Source organism: Dama dama, chromosome 21 (assembly GCF_033118175.1).
Source record: "Dama dama isolate Ldn47 chromosome 21, ASM3311817v1, whole genome shotgun sequence".
NCBI classification, from domain to species: Eukaryota; Metazoa; Chordata; class Mammalia; order Artiodactyla; family Cervidae; genus Dama; species Dama dama.
This window is the reverse complement of record NC_083701.1, coordinates 70,870,325-70,886,592: the sequence shown is the minus strand read 5'-3', so window position 1 is coordinate 70,886,592 and position 16,268 is coordinate 70,870,325. Positions and strand designations below refer to the sequence as shown.

Sequence of the window (16,268 nt, the reverse complement as noted above, 5' to 3'; positions counted from 1 at the left end):
AACGTCTTTGTTACTTACTATTTTATTAGCCTTATTAATTTCATCTTTCCTCAAATATTTGAAAATATTTGTTTCAAATATCTGGGAATTTTTATGTTATATATATATGGATAATGCTGAAAGCCACTGTTGAGTCAAGACTGTATAATAAAATCAGTACAGTACTTTTCAGTTGAATGATTTGTCAAATCAGATTTTAGGTTATTTATAAAAATATTTTAAGAAGATAGTACACCCATATGTACAAATGTGTGTGATAATTTGTTATGTAAGGGATTTTATGATACTGAGAACTTTTTGGTTTGATCTGTTTTTCTCAGATAGGTAGTAACATTTTACATCAAGTGTATATAAAGTTTGAATTTTTTCTCCATAAATGCAACTAATTTTTCTAAGTAAATACTGGGTTTTATGAGCTTCCCCAGTGGCTCAGTGGTAAAGAATCCACTTGCAATGCAGGAGATATGGAGACCTGTGTTTGATCCTTGGGTCAGAAGATCCCCTGTAATGGGAAATGGCAACCCACTCCAGTAATCTTGCCTGGAAAATTCCATGGACAGAGGAGCCTGGTGGGCTGTATAGTCTGTGGTGTCACAGAGCTGGACAAGACTGAATAACTAAATAACAACAACCGGGTTTTATAACATAAAAAACAGGGTATCAGTATTATGTATTCAGCAGGCGACAGTGTGGGGAACTATTGAGCAGATAAGTAGTGCATGAAGGTATTAACACTTGCAGATTAAGAACCATTCTGCCTGCTAATCAAAATATATTCTGAAGGCCGCTTGTTTTGTAATGCTGGATCTGGATTTTTTTTTTGCAAGGGGGATGTGGTGGGTAATCTGTTACTTTAAAATTAAAAGAGAAGCATTAAGCAATAAAATAAGATGCAGTGAAATCTAGTTATTGTAAATTCCCACTATATTTAAAGTATTGTAAAATAACTTATTGGCTATTTTTTTCTAGCAGAGTAAATAGAATTCTCTTGATTATAGGTATATTTTTTATTTTTAAATGGCCAGTATGGTTATGGACAAGATTTGTATGTTTCAGCTTCTGTTCTTTCATAAAACTTGAGATAAAAATTATTTTAGCTGTAATCTAAAGTCTGAAAAATGGCACATGTTAAGTTAAAAGCAGCATATACAAGTTTAGTTTGCTGTATGATGCTGATCTCTTAGGGAAATCTGATAAGCTTTCTTTTGTCCTGACTTAGAAAAGTATATGTCAGAGTTCTGGAATATGTCTAATTTACTTCAGTGAATTTTATCTGCTTAAGTATGTTTATAACATATAGAGCAAATAAGGATGTGTAACTATAGTGAACAGTACAGTTTTGTTCATATTATCTAATGTTTGCTAAAAGAAAAAATAAAAGATGAATTAAATCAGCATTGTTCAAATTGTTATTCTTTAATACTTTTAGAATATAGAAGTAGAGAAAACTTTTTCAGAATTTTATTTAGTTTTTATTTTGTCCTCATATATAATTGAAAATAATAGAGATTCTAATATTTATATATTATTTTGTTATTTTAAAATAATGAAGGGCAAATTAGAAGACTATCCAAAACTCTTGGATGTTAAAGAAAAATGAATACACATGAGTAAGAAAATGAAGCAGTAAGAAGGAAATCTGTGCAAGTTACTGCTGGCACACACTTGTTAATACATTGTCTTGGAAGAAGTTAGGAACTAGCTGAGGCAATAGGTCAGGGTGTTTTTTGAAATTTAATTTGTAATTTCACACTGTTTTTGCTTTTACTGAACAAATGAGCTTTTTCTTCCTGTCTTGTGTATTTACATACATTGATTTTTCTAAGTCTTATTTGAAATATATCTTTCTCCATCTTGTGGAAAAGTAGAACTCACAGGATTCCTAATTCTTTCTTTAACGTAAGTTTCGGAAGCAGCAGTCCTTTATAGTACCCCACCTTGTTCCCTCCTACAAGGCCTTTGAACTAACACTGAAGTTGGGTCCAGGTTGCTTCACCTAGTTTATTGTCCTCCTGGTCTCAGCTTCAGTAGCTCCGACCTAGGTAAGCTCCTCAGGCTTCTCCCATCTGGGCTAGGTTAGGCACCCCGGCTCATACATGTTACTTTCTAGTAGCTGTACACTTATAATAGTTATTTACATTTAGTTGTTTATTATTGCTGCTGCTGCTAAGTCACTTCAGTCACATTGCTAGGCCTATATATTATAAGGTGCTTTAAGGTTTGTTAATAGTTATAAGATCAATTAAGTGGATAGGATATGACTTTCAGGAGTTTCATTAGGCTAATAGACTGTTAAGAAAAAATGAGATAGTGACTTAGAATTCTTCTTGCTCACAGAAGGGTTGTCTTTTAATTTATATTACCCTTGGTGAATTCTTAAGTCTTCTGGTTAGTTGAAGAATGGAACCCAAGAGTTCTCTTTTTTTAAAACTTCTGATGGTGTGTTACAGTTAATTTACCTTCATGTGTCGATTAGGACAGTCTGATTTTAACAAACCTGAAAAATAATGACTTCTGAAATAAGTGTGGGTATGTGTGTCTGCTCAGTTGTGTCTGACTTTACGACCCCATGGACTGTAGCCCTCCAGGCCCCTCTGTTCATGGAATTTTCTAGGCAAGAATACTGGAGTGGATTGCCATTTCCTCTTGCAAGGGATCATCCTGACCCAGGGGTTGCTGAAAGTAAATATACAGACCCAAAACAAAAAAAAAACTTTGTTAATATACTGACCAGGAAGAAGTGTATGATTGTCTTTCAGTATACTTGGGTGACTAATATGGCTTACTGAAACAAATTACTGCTTTTACACAAGGCTGCTGAATTTGTTATTTTTTTTAACAGGAATGACTTACAATCTTGCTCCTGAGTTTTAAAAAAAATACCAAGCCCTGCCTTCTATAAGGACTAAGTCAGTTCACTTACATAAAGAATTAGCACACTGCTTGATATGTAATAAATGCTCAGTAAAAGTAGTTATTTTTTCTTTTGTGCAGTTTCATATAGATGTTTAAATAGAAATCTTCAGCTTTTGTTAACTCAAGTGTGCAAGCACTACTCTTGGGACTTAGAGAGGTGCTGACACCATCTAGCACTGAGGCACTTGGGCATAGTAACGAACAAGATAGGTCACTTTTTTCATGAAGCCTGTAGCTTCTCCCACTTCTGGTGGATCTGTTGCTTGAGCATCTCTGAATTCTGGGGTAGGCACAGCACCAGACACAAATGCAACAGACCTACACAGATGGCTTCCCCAGCTTCTATAATTACCTAAGGTCAAACTGTACGGTTCCTAGTTGGTCTTTTTCTCTGATTGAACCCTGAAAAGAATTTGGTACTATAACAAAATGCTTAAACCATGTAATGAGCTTTGGGGACTGGGCTTCAGGTGTAAGTTAAAAAGGCCTTGAAGAGATTGTTAGCAGGAGCCTAATGTTGGTAAGGAATATGAGGAAAATATTATTAGAATTTGGAAGAAAAGTAACTCCTGTTACATAGTAGAAGAAAGTTTAACAGTGATCCTAGTAAGCATTAACATGGAAAATAAGTATATCTCATCAGCTGAGTGATCTCCCTGAGGAGATTTCTAGAGAGTATTGAAGGTGCTATCTGGGTTCTTCTAGCTGTCTATAGTAAATGATGGAGGAGAAAGACAAGCAAGAGGAAAAATTATTAAATATAAATGAGCTACAAACTTTGGGGTTTGAAAAGCAAAGCAAAACTTGTTCATTCTTAGCCAGTCCAGACAGTTAAATAGTTGCTCAGTCATGTCTGACTCTTAGCAGCCCCATGGACTGCATGCAGCACACCAGGCTTCCCTGTCCATCACCAAGTCCGGAGCTTGCTCAGACTCATGTCCATTGAGTCGGTAATGCCATCCAACCATCTCATCCTTGGTCGTCCCCTTCTCCTGCCTTCAATCTTTCCCAGCATCAGAATCTTTTCAATTGAGTCAGTTTTTTGCATCAGGTGGCCAAAGATTTGGAGTTTTCAGCTTTAGCATCAGTCCTTCCAGTGAATATTCAGGACCGATTTGCTTTAGAATTGACTGGTTTGATCTTGCAGTCCAAGGGACTGTCAAGATTCTTCTCTAACACCATAGTTCAGAAGCATCAGTTCTTTGGTGCTCAGCTTTCTTTATAGTTCAACTCTCACATCCATACATGACTACTGGAAAAATCATGGGTTTGACTAGATGGACCTTTGTTGGCAAAGTAATGTCTCTGCTTTTTAATATGTTGTCTAGGTTGGTCATAGCTTTTCTTCCAAAGAGCAAGCGTCTTTTAATTTCACGGCTGCAGTCACCATCTGCAGTGATTTTGGAGCCTAAAAAATAGTCTGTCACTGTTTCCATTGTTTCTCCATCTATTTGCCGTGAAGTGATGGGACTGGATGCCATGATCTTAGTATTTTGAATGTTGAGTTTTAAGCCAACTTTTTCACTCTCCTCTTTCACTTTCATCAAGAGGCTCTTTAGTTCTTTACTTTCTGCCATAAGGGTGGTGTCATCTGCATATCTGAGGTTATTGATATTTCTCCCCGAAATCTTGAGTCCAGCTTGTGCTTCAGCCAGCCAGACAGTAAATGATGGTAAAATTAAGGAGTGAGTTTCAGATAGAATCTGCCTGCAATGCAGGAGACCTGGGTTCGATCCCTGGGTCAGGAAGATCCTCTGGAGGAGGGCATGGCACCCACTCCAGCATTCTTGCTTGGAGAATCCCATGGACAGAGGAACCTGGTGGGCTACAGTCTATAGGGTCGCAAAGAGTCAGTAGGACATGACTGAAATGACTGAGCATGCCTGCACAGGGCTGGGGTAGATGGGAAGGATGCGAGGGTAAATGAGTCCTGCCTAGATGGTAAATTTTTGAATAAAATGTTTTAAGCCATTAAGTTTCACGGTATTTTGTTACTTAGCAATAGATAACTGGAACAGGCAGTATTAATAGAACTGATTACATATTGGAAATAAGAGAAGGAGAAATTAAAAATGTTTACCAGATTTTCTAGGTTAGGAAAATTTAATATTAAAAAAAGCAGTACTAGATTGTATTGGCCTGTTTACCCACTTAAAGCAGGAAAAAAATTACCCATTTAGACAGTGTTAGCTGGAGTCCTAGCCATACAGCATTACTTTATAGAGGAGATGAGTATCTATGAGACTTCTTTTTTTTAAACAAAGCTTTATAATTAGTTTGTTCAGATAGTAACATCACGATTGTTCTTAGGAAACTAAAATAGTATCAAAATAAAGACACTGGAAAATAGGTTTGGAAGGTTTGGAAGAGATATTTCAATAAGAGCAGTGATTAAGTACCTAAAAAATGATCATTCTAGCAATTGGAACTTTATTAATCAGCATCTTTTATTTTATTGTTAGGATGATACTGATGTTCATTATAATACCCTGTATAAATTTAATGATTCTTCTTTGGGACTTTGGCACTTGCTTCATCATCATATTTGGAAAAGCTCCTGTCTCTGATAGCACCCTTGCAGTGAAACCTTCTCAGGTTACCCTAAAATTGCAAACTCCTTACCTGTTTTATTATTTTTTTTTCCTTAACATCTAATGCCATCTAACACGCTAGGTGTACTTATTTGCTTGTTTTTTCTACTTCTAGAATGTAATTTCATTGAGAGATTTTTGTCATTTTAATTCACTATCACCAGTGGAACAGTGTTGCACATAGTAGGTACTCCTAAATGTTTGTTGAATGAATAAGGGGAATTATAGAGGAAGATGGCACTGTGTCCTGAGTACTTTGAATGCAGAATGCATTTTATAGTGTTCATGTTTTTGGAAATGAGCCCTCCAGATGTGATACATATATGTAGCCCAAATGCCTCCAAGCCTCATAACTGGCCCAAGTGGGGCTCTCATCAAATATCTCTGCCCTCATTTTCTTTTCCCTTACTCTTTTGCCTTTGTCTTAATCACTCATTTGGAAATTTTCAAAGATTATACAAAAAATAGTAAGAATAATATAATGAACCCCTATTACCCATTACTGATCATCAATAATTACCAATGTTTGGGCAATCTTATTTGATCTATTTTTTCCGCTAACTTTTCTGCCCCACTTATTAAAAAAAAATTCACCTGAAAATTCAGATGCATTTCTAAATGTTAGGTACATTTTAAGAAAATAGTACCACCATGTCATTGTTATACATAACAAATGTAACTCCTGTCATCTGATACATTGTCCATGATCAAATTTCCTCAGTTGACTCTGAAATATTTTCATTTAAATCAGGATCCAAACAAGATTCACAGATTGCATTTGACTGTTGTTTTTCTTAAGTCTCGTTTTTTTATAACAGTTTCCCCATCTTTTTATTAATGACATAACTTGTTGGTTAAATATTGTATATCATTTGCCTTATAGAATTTCCCAGTTTTGAGATTTGGCTGACTGCTTCCTTGAGATTAATTTAGCTTTTTTTCTATTCCTTATATTTTCTGTAAATGGTATTTAGATACAGAAGCCTGATTAAACTCAGATTCAAGAATATTTAATATTGGTGCTGTGTAATTTTTATTGTATGGCACCATGATAGACCTGAAAACAATATATGATTGTCTCAATTTTAGTGATGGTAAAATTGATTAGTAGGTAATTAACCTGATTTCATACTTGAAAAGTTCCCTGTCAACCTCTCACCTAATGCATTTAGCATCCAATTATGATCTTTATATTTATATCCATTATTTCATTAGCTTTGCAAAAATGGTGATTTTCTACATCTATTTTTTCGTCCTCATTTATTGGCTTCAATTTTTCTATGAGTAAGAACTTTATTAGGTTACAGAAAAATATGATTTGTACTGGAAAAGCAGAATAAGTGCTTCATTTTTTTCCATTTATTATTTTTCAGTCTTAAGAGTTGGTTCCCCAGCACGTTCCAATGTAATCAGTGGCTTTCTTTTATTTTTATGGTACCATGAGCTCTAGATTTTAATTTATTTTGGTCCATTCATCATTCTTTCTGATTCTCAAATTTTCCCATTTTAGACTAATGGAAGCCGTTAGAAGTGGCTTGTATGTTCTTTTGATGTGATCTCATTAGTCCTTGGTAACTTCCTGTTTCTGGTATAAGATATTCTAGGCTCATCTTGTACATCTCCTGCCCCAAACCTGGAATCAGTTATTTTCCTTCCCTACCTTTTACACTGGAAATTAGCCAGTGCTCCCGCCTTCAGCATGATAGATCTCAGAATGTTTTTGTTTCCATGACACACCAATTCTGCAATTAGAGATTCCAAAGATGGGTAGTAAGGAACCTCTGTCTCTTCCATACCCATGGCTGAAAGGTTGTTAATAAGAGCACTGAAGGGTGGTAAAAACACTAAAATTGTTAGCTTAAATGGAAAGAACATAACAAAGATGCCATCAGCATTAGAAAAACTGCCTGGTCTGAAGACACTGTACCTTCGGAATAACCAAATTTCCAAAATGTGCCCAGAGATAAGCAACCTGACCCAGGTAAGAAACAGCATTATCTTTTTCAACTAAGGATGGAAGATAGGAAGAGAAAAAAAGAGTTAAGAGAAGAAGGCTTCAGTCACTGGAGACAGCTCCCTGGAGAATTAATGTGGATGGTCGCTGGAAAGGCATCAGGAGGCTTTCTCCTTTGTTGAATGACATATGGTAGGGGGAGATGTTTCAGTTTATTCATATGCTCTGTGGTCCACACTTGGCATCAGAGGGTTAGATCTCTGCAACACTCATTTTTCTGGAGGCTGTCATTTGGAGAGGGCTTGGGAGCCTGGATCTACTTGTCTACTTTGGGGCTCCATCTCAGAGTGGGTTTGAACATCCCAGAGAGGCTGTACACCCTGGGGACTATCCTGAAGCTGTTGCGTATGGAATGAAGAGATGTTTCTGATGTAAGAAGGGAATTCTTTTCAATTTGCTAGAGCAGGCTACACTTTGAAATGGAGTGTTGGCAGGAAATGGGAGGGACAGAACATGGATTTCTTATGAAGTAGTCTTTAAAAGAAACTTAGCATTTTAAATAAAGAGTATCCTTTGTAAAGAGCAACAGAATGAATCCCAGATGCTTGTGTTAAGTATTTCTGATGAATGACATTTCTGTGAAACTCCAGCTGCCTAAAAATCTTAAAGTTGGGAGAAGGCAAGGGATGTTAACTTGGTAGTTTTCTTTTTGTTCATTTCTAAACTGTCATCAGCACTGACAGAATCTGTAACCAGCCAAGTAATAGTGATTCATTACAGTGCATCACTTTTGAGTTGAGAGTTTCTAAAAACAGCTCTTATTTTCTTACCTTCACCTACTTCATTTCTTAGGTTTACAAAATTATTTGAGTTTGTAATCTGTGCACATGTCTTTCCAAGAAATAGGGGAATACTCCAACAAAACTCCCCCTTTAATAACTTCCCAAAGTACCTTTGAGTTACAGAACGACAGTAAAGATTTGGACTTTTCTAATGTGACAGAGGAGTTTTATGCAGAAGAATTTGGAATTTGAGTGAGCCGATTCTCCACCTCTGTGTGATTTTTTTTTCCCCCCCCTTAGAGTAACAGTGAGTGTATTTGTTCTTAAGAAATCACAATTTTGACCTCCATATATAACAGCTTTTAGTTCTTTTCTTGATATGTCCATTTTAAATATCAACCTTCATCATCTTCCAAATATAATTTTATTAATATGTTGAGTTTCTCCATAGCTATCTTTGAAATTTAATATTGTTGTACCTTTGTTTCTTTTTTAATTAATTTTTGCTGGAGTATAGTTGATTTATAATGCTGTGTTATTTTCCGCTGGACAGCAAAGTGAATCAGTGATACATATACATATATCCACTTTTTTTAGATTCTTTTCCCATATAGGTCATGTACAGAGTATTGAGTAGAGTTCCTTCACACAGTAGATCCTTACTAGTTATCTGTTTTATATATAGTAGTGTGTATGTGTCAGTCCTAATCTCCCAACCTTTGTTTATTTTTCATCAACTACAGTCTTTACTCTCCACTTGGTAAGATGACAGTGTTAGCATCTGTAATCTACTTTCAGCTCACATTTTCTCTTCCTCTTCACAAATTATAGACTTCTTACTTTATGAGGTGTATAGTATTTACAATGTTTAAATCTTTGTCTCAGAGAATTCTAAAATGTATATTGTTAATAAGTAAATATCATTTTGTTCAGTGGCTTAGTTGTGTCCGACTCCCTGCGACCCCATGGACTGCTGCATGCCAGGCTTCCCTGTCCTTCACTATCTCCTGGAATTTGCTCAAACTCATGTCCATTGAGTCAGTGATGCCTCCAACCATCTCATCCTCTGTTGTCCCCTTCTCCTCCCACCTTCAATCTTTCCCAGCATCAGGGTCTTTTCTAATGAGTCAGCTCTTCGCATCAGGTGGCCAGAGTATTGGAGCCTCAGCTTCAGCATCAGTCCTTCCAATGAATATTCAGGGTTGATTTCCTTTAGGAAATTTACATGGAGCCAATCAAAGTACTATGATTATATTTTGTTCCTTATATACCATTTTGTAACCTTCGAGTTCCTAATTGTCTTTCACATGTTCTTGTGCCTTTTTCCTTTGTCATGGCCTCATTTTATTTTAAACTTGGTCGTATTACATATCCTATCAAATGTGCTTTTTCCTTGAGTGACTTCCTTCCAGGAGCCTCCATCCTCCTGCCCCAGTTTAAGCTAATCTAGGTTAGGTGGATACTGTCAGCTCGAATATCCTTGTGCAGTTCTTCTGAATTGGAACCAGTGTTTCCTGTAACCATATTTTCTTCTTTTTTTTGGTTTACTCACTTATTTTCTAGAAATAACTCTCCAGGCATCATCCTGGTCTGCATGTATGCTAAGTCTCATGTCTAACTCTTTGTGACCCCTTGGACTGTAGCCCGCAAGGCTCCTCTGTCCATGGGATTCTCCAGGCAAGAAAACTGGAGTGGGTGGCCATGCTCTCCTCCAGGACATCTTCCCAACCCAGGGATGGAACCTGAATCTCTTGTCTCCTGCGTTGACAGGCAGGATCTTTACCACTAGCACTACCTGGGAAGCCCCACCCTAGACTAGGCATGTGGTAATTAGATTTTTTGAACTCTTGCATCTTTGAAAACATGTGTATTCTTCTCTCCTGTTTGATTAATAGTTGTTTAGTAAAAAAGTATAGGTTGCAAAATACACTTCCGCAGGTAAAAAAAGGTGATGAGGCTGATCATTGGTTTGTCTTCCTGTGGCTTCCCTCGTTACTTTCCTCCTCGTCCTTTGACTGTTAGAAGAGACCCAGAATTTGACTTCCCAGCTCAGTTTCCTTTGACAGGGTGCTGGCTCAGCTCAGCTCTTAACTTTTAAAGAAGAAATCACATCTTACTTTTAAAGAAGAATTCAGCTGATTAGAAATTGGGCTTTACAAACAGATGCAGGCCCATGGCATTATTGTTTGACTGTTATGAATTAGCCAATATTTTTCATATAAAATCTGCAATGTTGTGGAATTTTGGGAAAAAAATGTATTTCCCCTTTATAATGGGAGTTCTAGAAGCATCTGAAATAAAATGTGCCAGAAACCCTCAAATGAGGGATAGAGATTATTTACACAGTTCTTCTCCAGGGGATCTTCCCAACCTGGGGGTTGAACCCAGGTCTCCCATGTTGCAGGTGAATGAACCTTCTGAGCCACCAGGGAAGCCCATTCTAGAAGCACCTCAAATAAAATGTGCTAGAAACCCGCAAATGATGGATAGAGATTATTTACACATTTCAGAAATACTGCTCATTCTGCCAGTTGCTAACAGAGAAAACACAACTTTCAGAAAAGAGAGCACTTTGAGAGCTGAAAATTTGAGCCCTGGATGAGTATCTGGAAGTCCTGGGTACTTCAACCTGTTCAGCTATTCACCAACTGAACATAGGTATTTAATCTCACTGAGCCTCATTTTCTGCTTTCGTTTATTCAAAGCCACACTTAAGTATTGAATACCATCTGTGTCTCAGGTAACTTAGCAATTAAAAGCAGATGAAAATACCTGCCTTCATGGAGCTTATGCTGTAGTCAGAAGAGATGCGAGAAGCAAACAGCAGAACAAGTAGGAATATGAGGTAGTGATTAGTGCTAAGGAAAAAAATAGAAAAAACAGGCAGGGCACGTTGTGGCTTTCAGGTAAAATGCCGCAAGAGTCCTTGTGGTCTTCATAACTTGGTCATGCTTACGTCATAGTTCAAAGATGGTAATTTTTACTCTTAACAATTTTCTGTAAAATCCAGGAATGTGTTTTTCTAAAGTTAATTTGAATTCTTTCTTGTGTTGCCACAGGTTGTAGTTTTATTAATAATGATTGAAAATCCCCCTGTGATATATATATACATAAACACTTACATGGCATTAAAATAGTCTTGATATTTAAGTTCCTAATTCAAAGGTAATATTTCAAAATTTTTGTACCATTTTGATACAAAATGGTATCAGATAGAATAACAACATCCCTCATATGTTGAGAGCTGGCACAGTGCTAGGAACTCTGTCCATTTTCAAGGAAGTTATTATCACTCATATGATAATAAAATTTATGATTCAGAAAGAGATTAAGTCACTTGTCAAGGTCAACCAGTGAATACATGTATAAAATGAAGTCTCTTTTGAGGTGCTCTCAACTCTGTTGTTTTATTATTTTATACACTTACAAAACCTGAGTTGTTTGAAGATGGCAGTTTTAAATATTATTAATACATATATTGTTTCAACTCTCTGTTTTACATGTCCATTCTTTTGACAAATATTTATCATTTATCATCTTGTGTCTATGCTGTTCCTGAGGATACAGATGTGAAAAAAACAAGATCTTTGTCTTTATATTTGAGAATTAAATTAAATGTTAATATATATAAAACTCAGTACTTGACATTGGAACTATTAAATAAATTTGTGTTGCTATTAAAATTATTATTACCTTTATGGTCTGACTAGCAACACAAGGATAAAATGGAAGCAGTCTTTAGAGAATACAGATTTTATCTCTCTTTTTCTTTGCTAATTGACTAGTGAAACTGGAAATTTTCAAATTGCTTCTAATGACTTGAAAAAAATAGTTGATGTCCTATAATTTATTTTGTATTTTAATTGAAGTATAATTGGTTTACAGTGTTCTGTTAGTTTCTTTTGTACAACAAAGTGAATCAGCTGTATGTATGCATATACCCCATTGCCCTTAGACCTCTGTCGCCTGCCCATCCCACCCATCCCACCCATCTGTATCATCAGGGCACTGAGCTGAACCAGCTCCAGGTTCCCACTAGCTATTTCACAAACGTGGTGTATATATGTCGTCCTAATCTCGCAATTCATCCACCCTTCCCACCCCTGCCTTTGTTCCACATGTCCGGCCCCTATATCTGTTGCTAGTCCTGCCCTGCAAATAGGTTTATCTATATCACTTTTCTACAGTCCACGTTAATATAAGATGTTTGTTTTTCTCTTTCTGACTTATTTTACTTTGTATGACAGGCTCTAGTCCATCAGCATCTCTACAAAGGGTCTGATTTCATTTCATTTTATGGTTGAGTAATATTCCATTGTATATATAGACCACAACTTCTTTACCCATTCATCTGTCAATGGACATTTATGTTGCTTCCATGTTCTGGCTATTGTAAATAGTGCTGCAGTGAATACTGCGGTACATGTTTCTTTTTGCATTATGATTTTCTCAGGGTATATGCCCAGTAGTGGGATTGTTAGGTAATATAATAGTTCTAGTCTTTTAAGGATCTTCCATTCTGTTCTCCATAGTGGCTGTATTAGTTTACATTCCAACCAACAGTGCAAGAGGATTCCATTTTTTCCACACCCTCTCCAGCATTTTCTGTATGTAGATTTTTTTTTTCTTGTATGTATATTTTTTGATGATGGCCACTCTAACCAGTGTGCGGTGATATCTCATTGTAGTTTTGATTTGAATTTCTGTAGTAATTAGTGATGTTGAGCACCTTTAATGGGCCTCTTAGCCATCTGAATGTCTTGTTCAGTGAAATGTCTTTTTAGATCTTCTGCATATTTTTTTCCTTGGGTTTTTTGTTTTGATATTGAGTTGCATGAGTTGTTTGAATATTTTGGAGATTAATCCCTTGTGAATTTCTTCATCTGCAAGTATTTTCTCCCATTATGAGAGTTGTCTTTTCATCTTGCTTATACTTTGCTGTGCAGAAGCTTTCAATTAGATCCCATCAGTTTATTTTTATTTTAATTGTGCTAAGAGGTGGGTCAAAAAAAATCTTGATGTAATTTATATCAAAGAATGTTTTACCTGTGTTTTCATCTAAGAGTTTTTATAGTCTCTAATCGTTTTTGAGTTTATTTTTGTGTATTAGGGAGTGTTCTAGTTTCATTCTTTTACATGTACTTCTCCAGTTTTCCCAGCACCACTTTTTAAAAAATTTAATTTTTTGCCTTTTATTTATTTTTAATTGAAGGATAATTGCTCTGCAGTATTGTGTTGGTTTCTGCCAAGCATCAACGTGAATCAGCCGTAGGTATACCTACATCCCCTTCCTCTTGAAACTCCTTCTCTCCTCCCACCCATCCCACCCCTCTAAGTTGTCACAGAGCCCTGGAGTTGAGCTCCCTGATTCATCCAGCAAATTTCCACTGGCTCTCTAATTTTACTATAGTAATGTTTGTCTTAATGCTGCTCTCTGAATTCACACCCTCCGCACCTTCCCCCTGTGTCCACAAGTCTGTTCTCTGTGTCTGTGCCTCTGTTGCTGCCCTGCAGGTAGGTTCATCAGTACCGTCTTTTTAGATTTCATGTATGTGCATTCATATACAATGTTTATCTTTCTCTTCGTGACTTTATATAATAGGCTCTAGGTTCATCCACCTCATAAGAGCTGAGTGAAATGTATTCCTTTTTATGTCCAAGTAATATTGTGTGTATGTACCATAACTTCTTTATCCATTCTTCTTTCTAGGTTGGACATCTAGGTTACTTCCATATCCTGGCTACTGTAAATAGTGCTGTGATGAACATTGGTGGTACATGGGTCTTTTTCAATTACGGTTTCCTCAGGGTATATGACAGATAGTGGGATTGTTGGGTCATATGATAGTTTTATTCCTAGTTTTTAAAGAAATCTTCATGAATTCTCCATAGTGGCTGTATCAATTTGCATTCCCACCAACAGTGCAATACAGTTCCCTATTCCCCACACCTTCTCCAGCATTTAGTTTGTAGATTTTTTGATGATGGACAGTCTTACTGGTGTGAGGTGATATCTCATGGTAGTTTTGATTTGCATTTCTCTAATAATGAGCTTTTCATGTGTTTATTAGCCATCTGTATGTCTTTTTTGGAGAAATGTGTATTTAGGTCTTCTGTCCTAAACTTTTTGATTGGGTTGCTTGTTTTTCTGGTATTGAGTTGAATGAGCTGCTTGTATATTTTGAAGGTTAATGCTTTGTCAATTGTTTCATTGGTTGTTATTTTCTCTCATTCTGAGGGATGTCTTTTCACCTTGTTTATAGTTTCCTTTGCTTCCAGCACCAGTTATTGAAGAGACTGTCTTTTCTCCATTGTGCATTCTTGCCTCTTTAGTCATGGATTAGGTGACCATAAGTCTGTGGCTTTATCTCTGGGCTTTCTCTCCTGTGCCATTGATCCATACTTCTGTTTTTGTGCCAATACTGTACTGTCTTGATGACTGTCGCTTTGTAGTGTAGTCTGAAATTGGGGAGCCTGATTCCTCCAGCTCCACTTTTCTTTCTCAAAATTGTTTTGTCTATTCAGGGTCTTTAGTGTTTCCTTATAAAGTAAAATTTTTGTTCTAATTCTGTGAAAAATGCCATTAGTAGTTTGATAGAGATTACATTGACTCTATAGATTGCTGTAGGTAGTATAGTCATTTTCACAATATTGATTCTTCCGATCCAAGAACATGATATGTACGTCTCTCCATTTGTGTCATCATTGATTTCTTTCATCAGTGTCTCATAGTTTTCTTCACACAGGTTTTTTGCGTACTTAGGTAGGTTTATTCTTGTGTATTTTATTCTTTTTCTTGAAATGGTAAGTAGGACTGTTTTCTTAATTTTTTTTACTGATCTTTTGCTGTTAGGTTATAGGACTACAAGAGATTTATGTGCATTGATTTTGTATCCTGCAGTTTTACCAAATTCACTGATGAGCTCTAGTAGTTTTCTGGTGGCATCTTTAGGATGTTCTATGTATAGTATCATGTCATCTGCAAACAGTGACAGTTTTACTACTTCTTTTCCAATTTAGATTTAAAAAATTTGTTTTCCTTCTCTGATTGCCGTGGCCTGGACTTTCAAAATTACATTGAGTAATAGTGGTGAGAGTGGACATTGTTGTCTTGTTCCTGATCTTAGACAAAATGATTTCCGTTTTTTACTCTCGAGAATGATATTTGCTGTGGGTTTGTTTTAATGACCTTTATTATGTTTAGGTAGGTTCCTTCTATGCCCACTTTCTGGAGTTTTCATCATAAATGGGTTTTGAATGTTATCAAAAGCTTTTTCTGCATTTATTGATATTATCAGATGGTTTTTATTTTTTGTTAATATGGTATAGCACACTGATTGAATTGTGTAAATGTTGAAGAATCTTGCATCCCTAGGAAAAATTCCATGTGATCATGGTGTATGATCCTTTTAATATGTTGTTGGATTCTCTTCACTAGTATTTTGTGGAGGATTTTTGTGTCTGTGTTCATCAGTAATATTGACTTGTTATTTTCTTTTTTTGTGTGTGCTGTCTTTGTCTGGTTTTGAGATCAGCCTGATTGTGCCATCATAGAATAAGTTTGGGAGTATTCTTCCCCATGCAATTTTTGGGAAGAGTTTGAGAAAGATAGGCATTAGCTCTTCTCTAAAGGTTTGGTAGAATTTGCTTGTGAAGCCATCTGGTCCTAGACCTTAATTTGTTGGAAGATTACAATTATAGTTTCAGTTTAATTTCGTATGATTGGTCTGTTTATATTTCTTCCTGGTTCAGTCTTGGAATGTTGTACCTTAGTACGAATTTGTCCATTTCTTCTGGCTTATCCATCTTGTTTGCATATAGTTGCTTGTAATATTTTCGTATGATCCTTTGTATTTCTGCAGTGTCAGTTGTAATTTTTCCTTTTTCAATTCAAATTTTATTGATTTGAACCCTCCTCCCCCCCTTTTTTTTTTCTTGAGGCATCTGGCTAATGGTTTATCAATTTTATCTTCTTAAAAATCCAACTTTTACTTTTATTGATCCTTGCTCTCATTTTCTTCATTT

General features: G+C 36.1%; 1 protein-coding gene across 2 annotated transcripts in view; it reads left to right on the top strand.

The window, feature by feature from the left end:
* The first annotated feature begins 1,496 nt into the window (after positions 1-1,496).
* LRRC69 (leucine rich repeat containing 69) overlaps positions 1,497-16,268 on the top strand; it is an 83,807-nt gene continuing 69,035 nt past the window's right edge. For both annotated transcript variants that reach the window (XM_061123810.1, XM_061123809.1), the window contains exon 1: positions 1,497-7,488. In XM_061123810.1, coding sequence (XP_060979793.1) covers positions 7,306-7,488 — 183 coding nt within the window. In that variant the 5' untranslated portion in view covers positions 1,497-7,305. The remainder of the gene's footprint in view (positions 7,489-16,268) is intronic.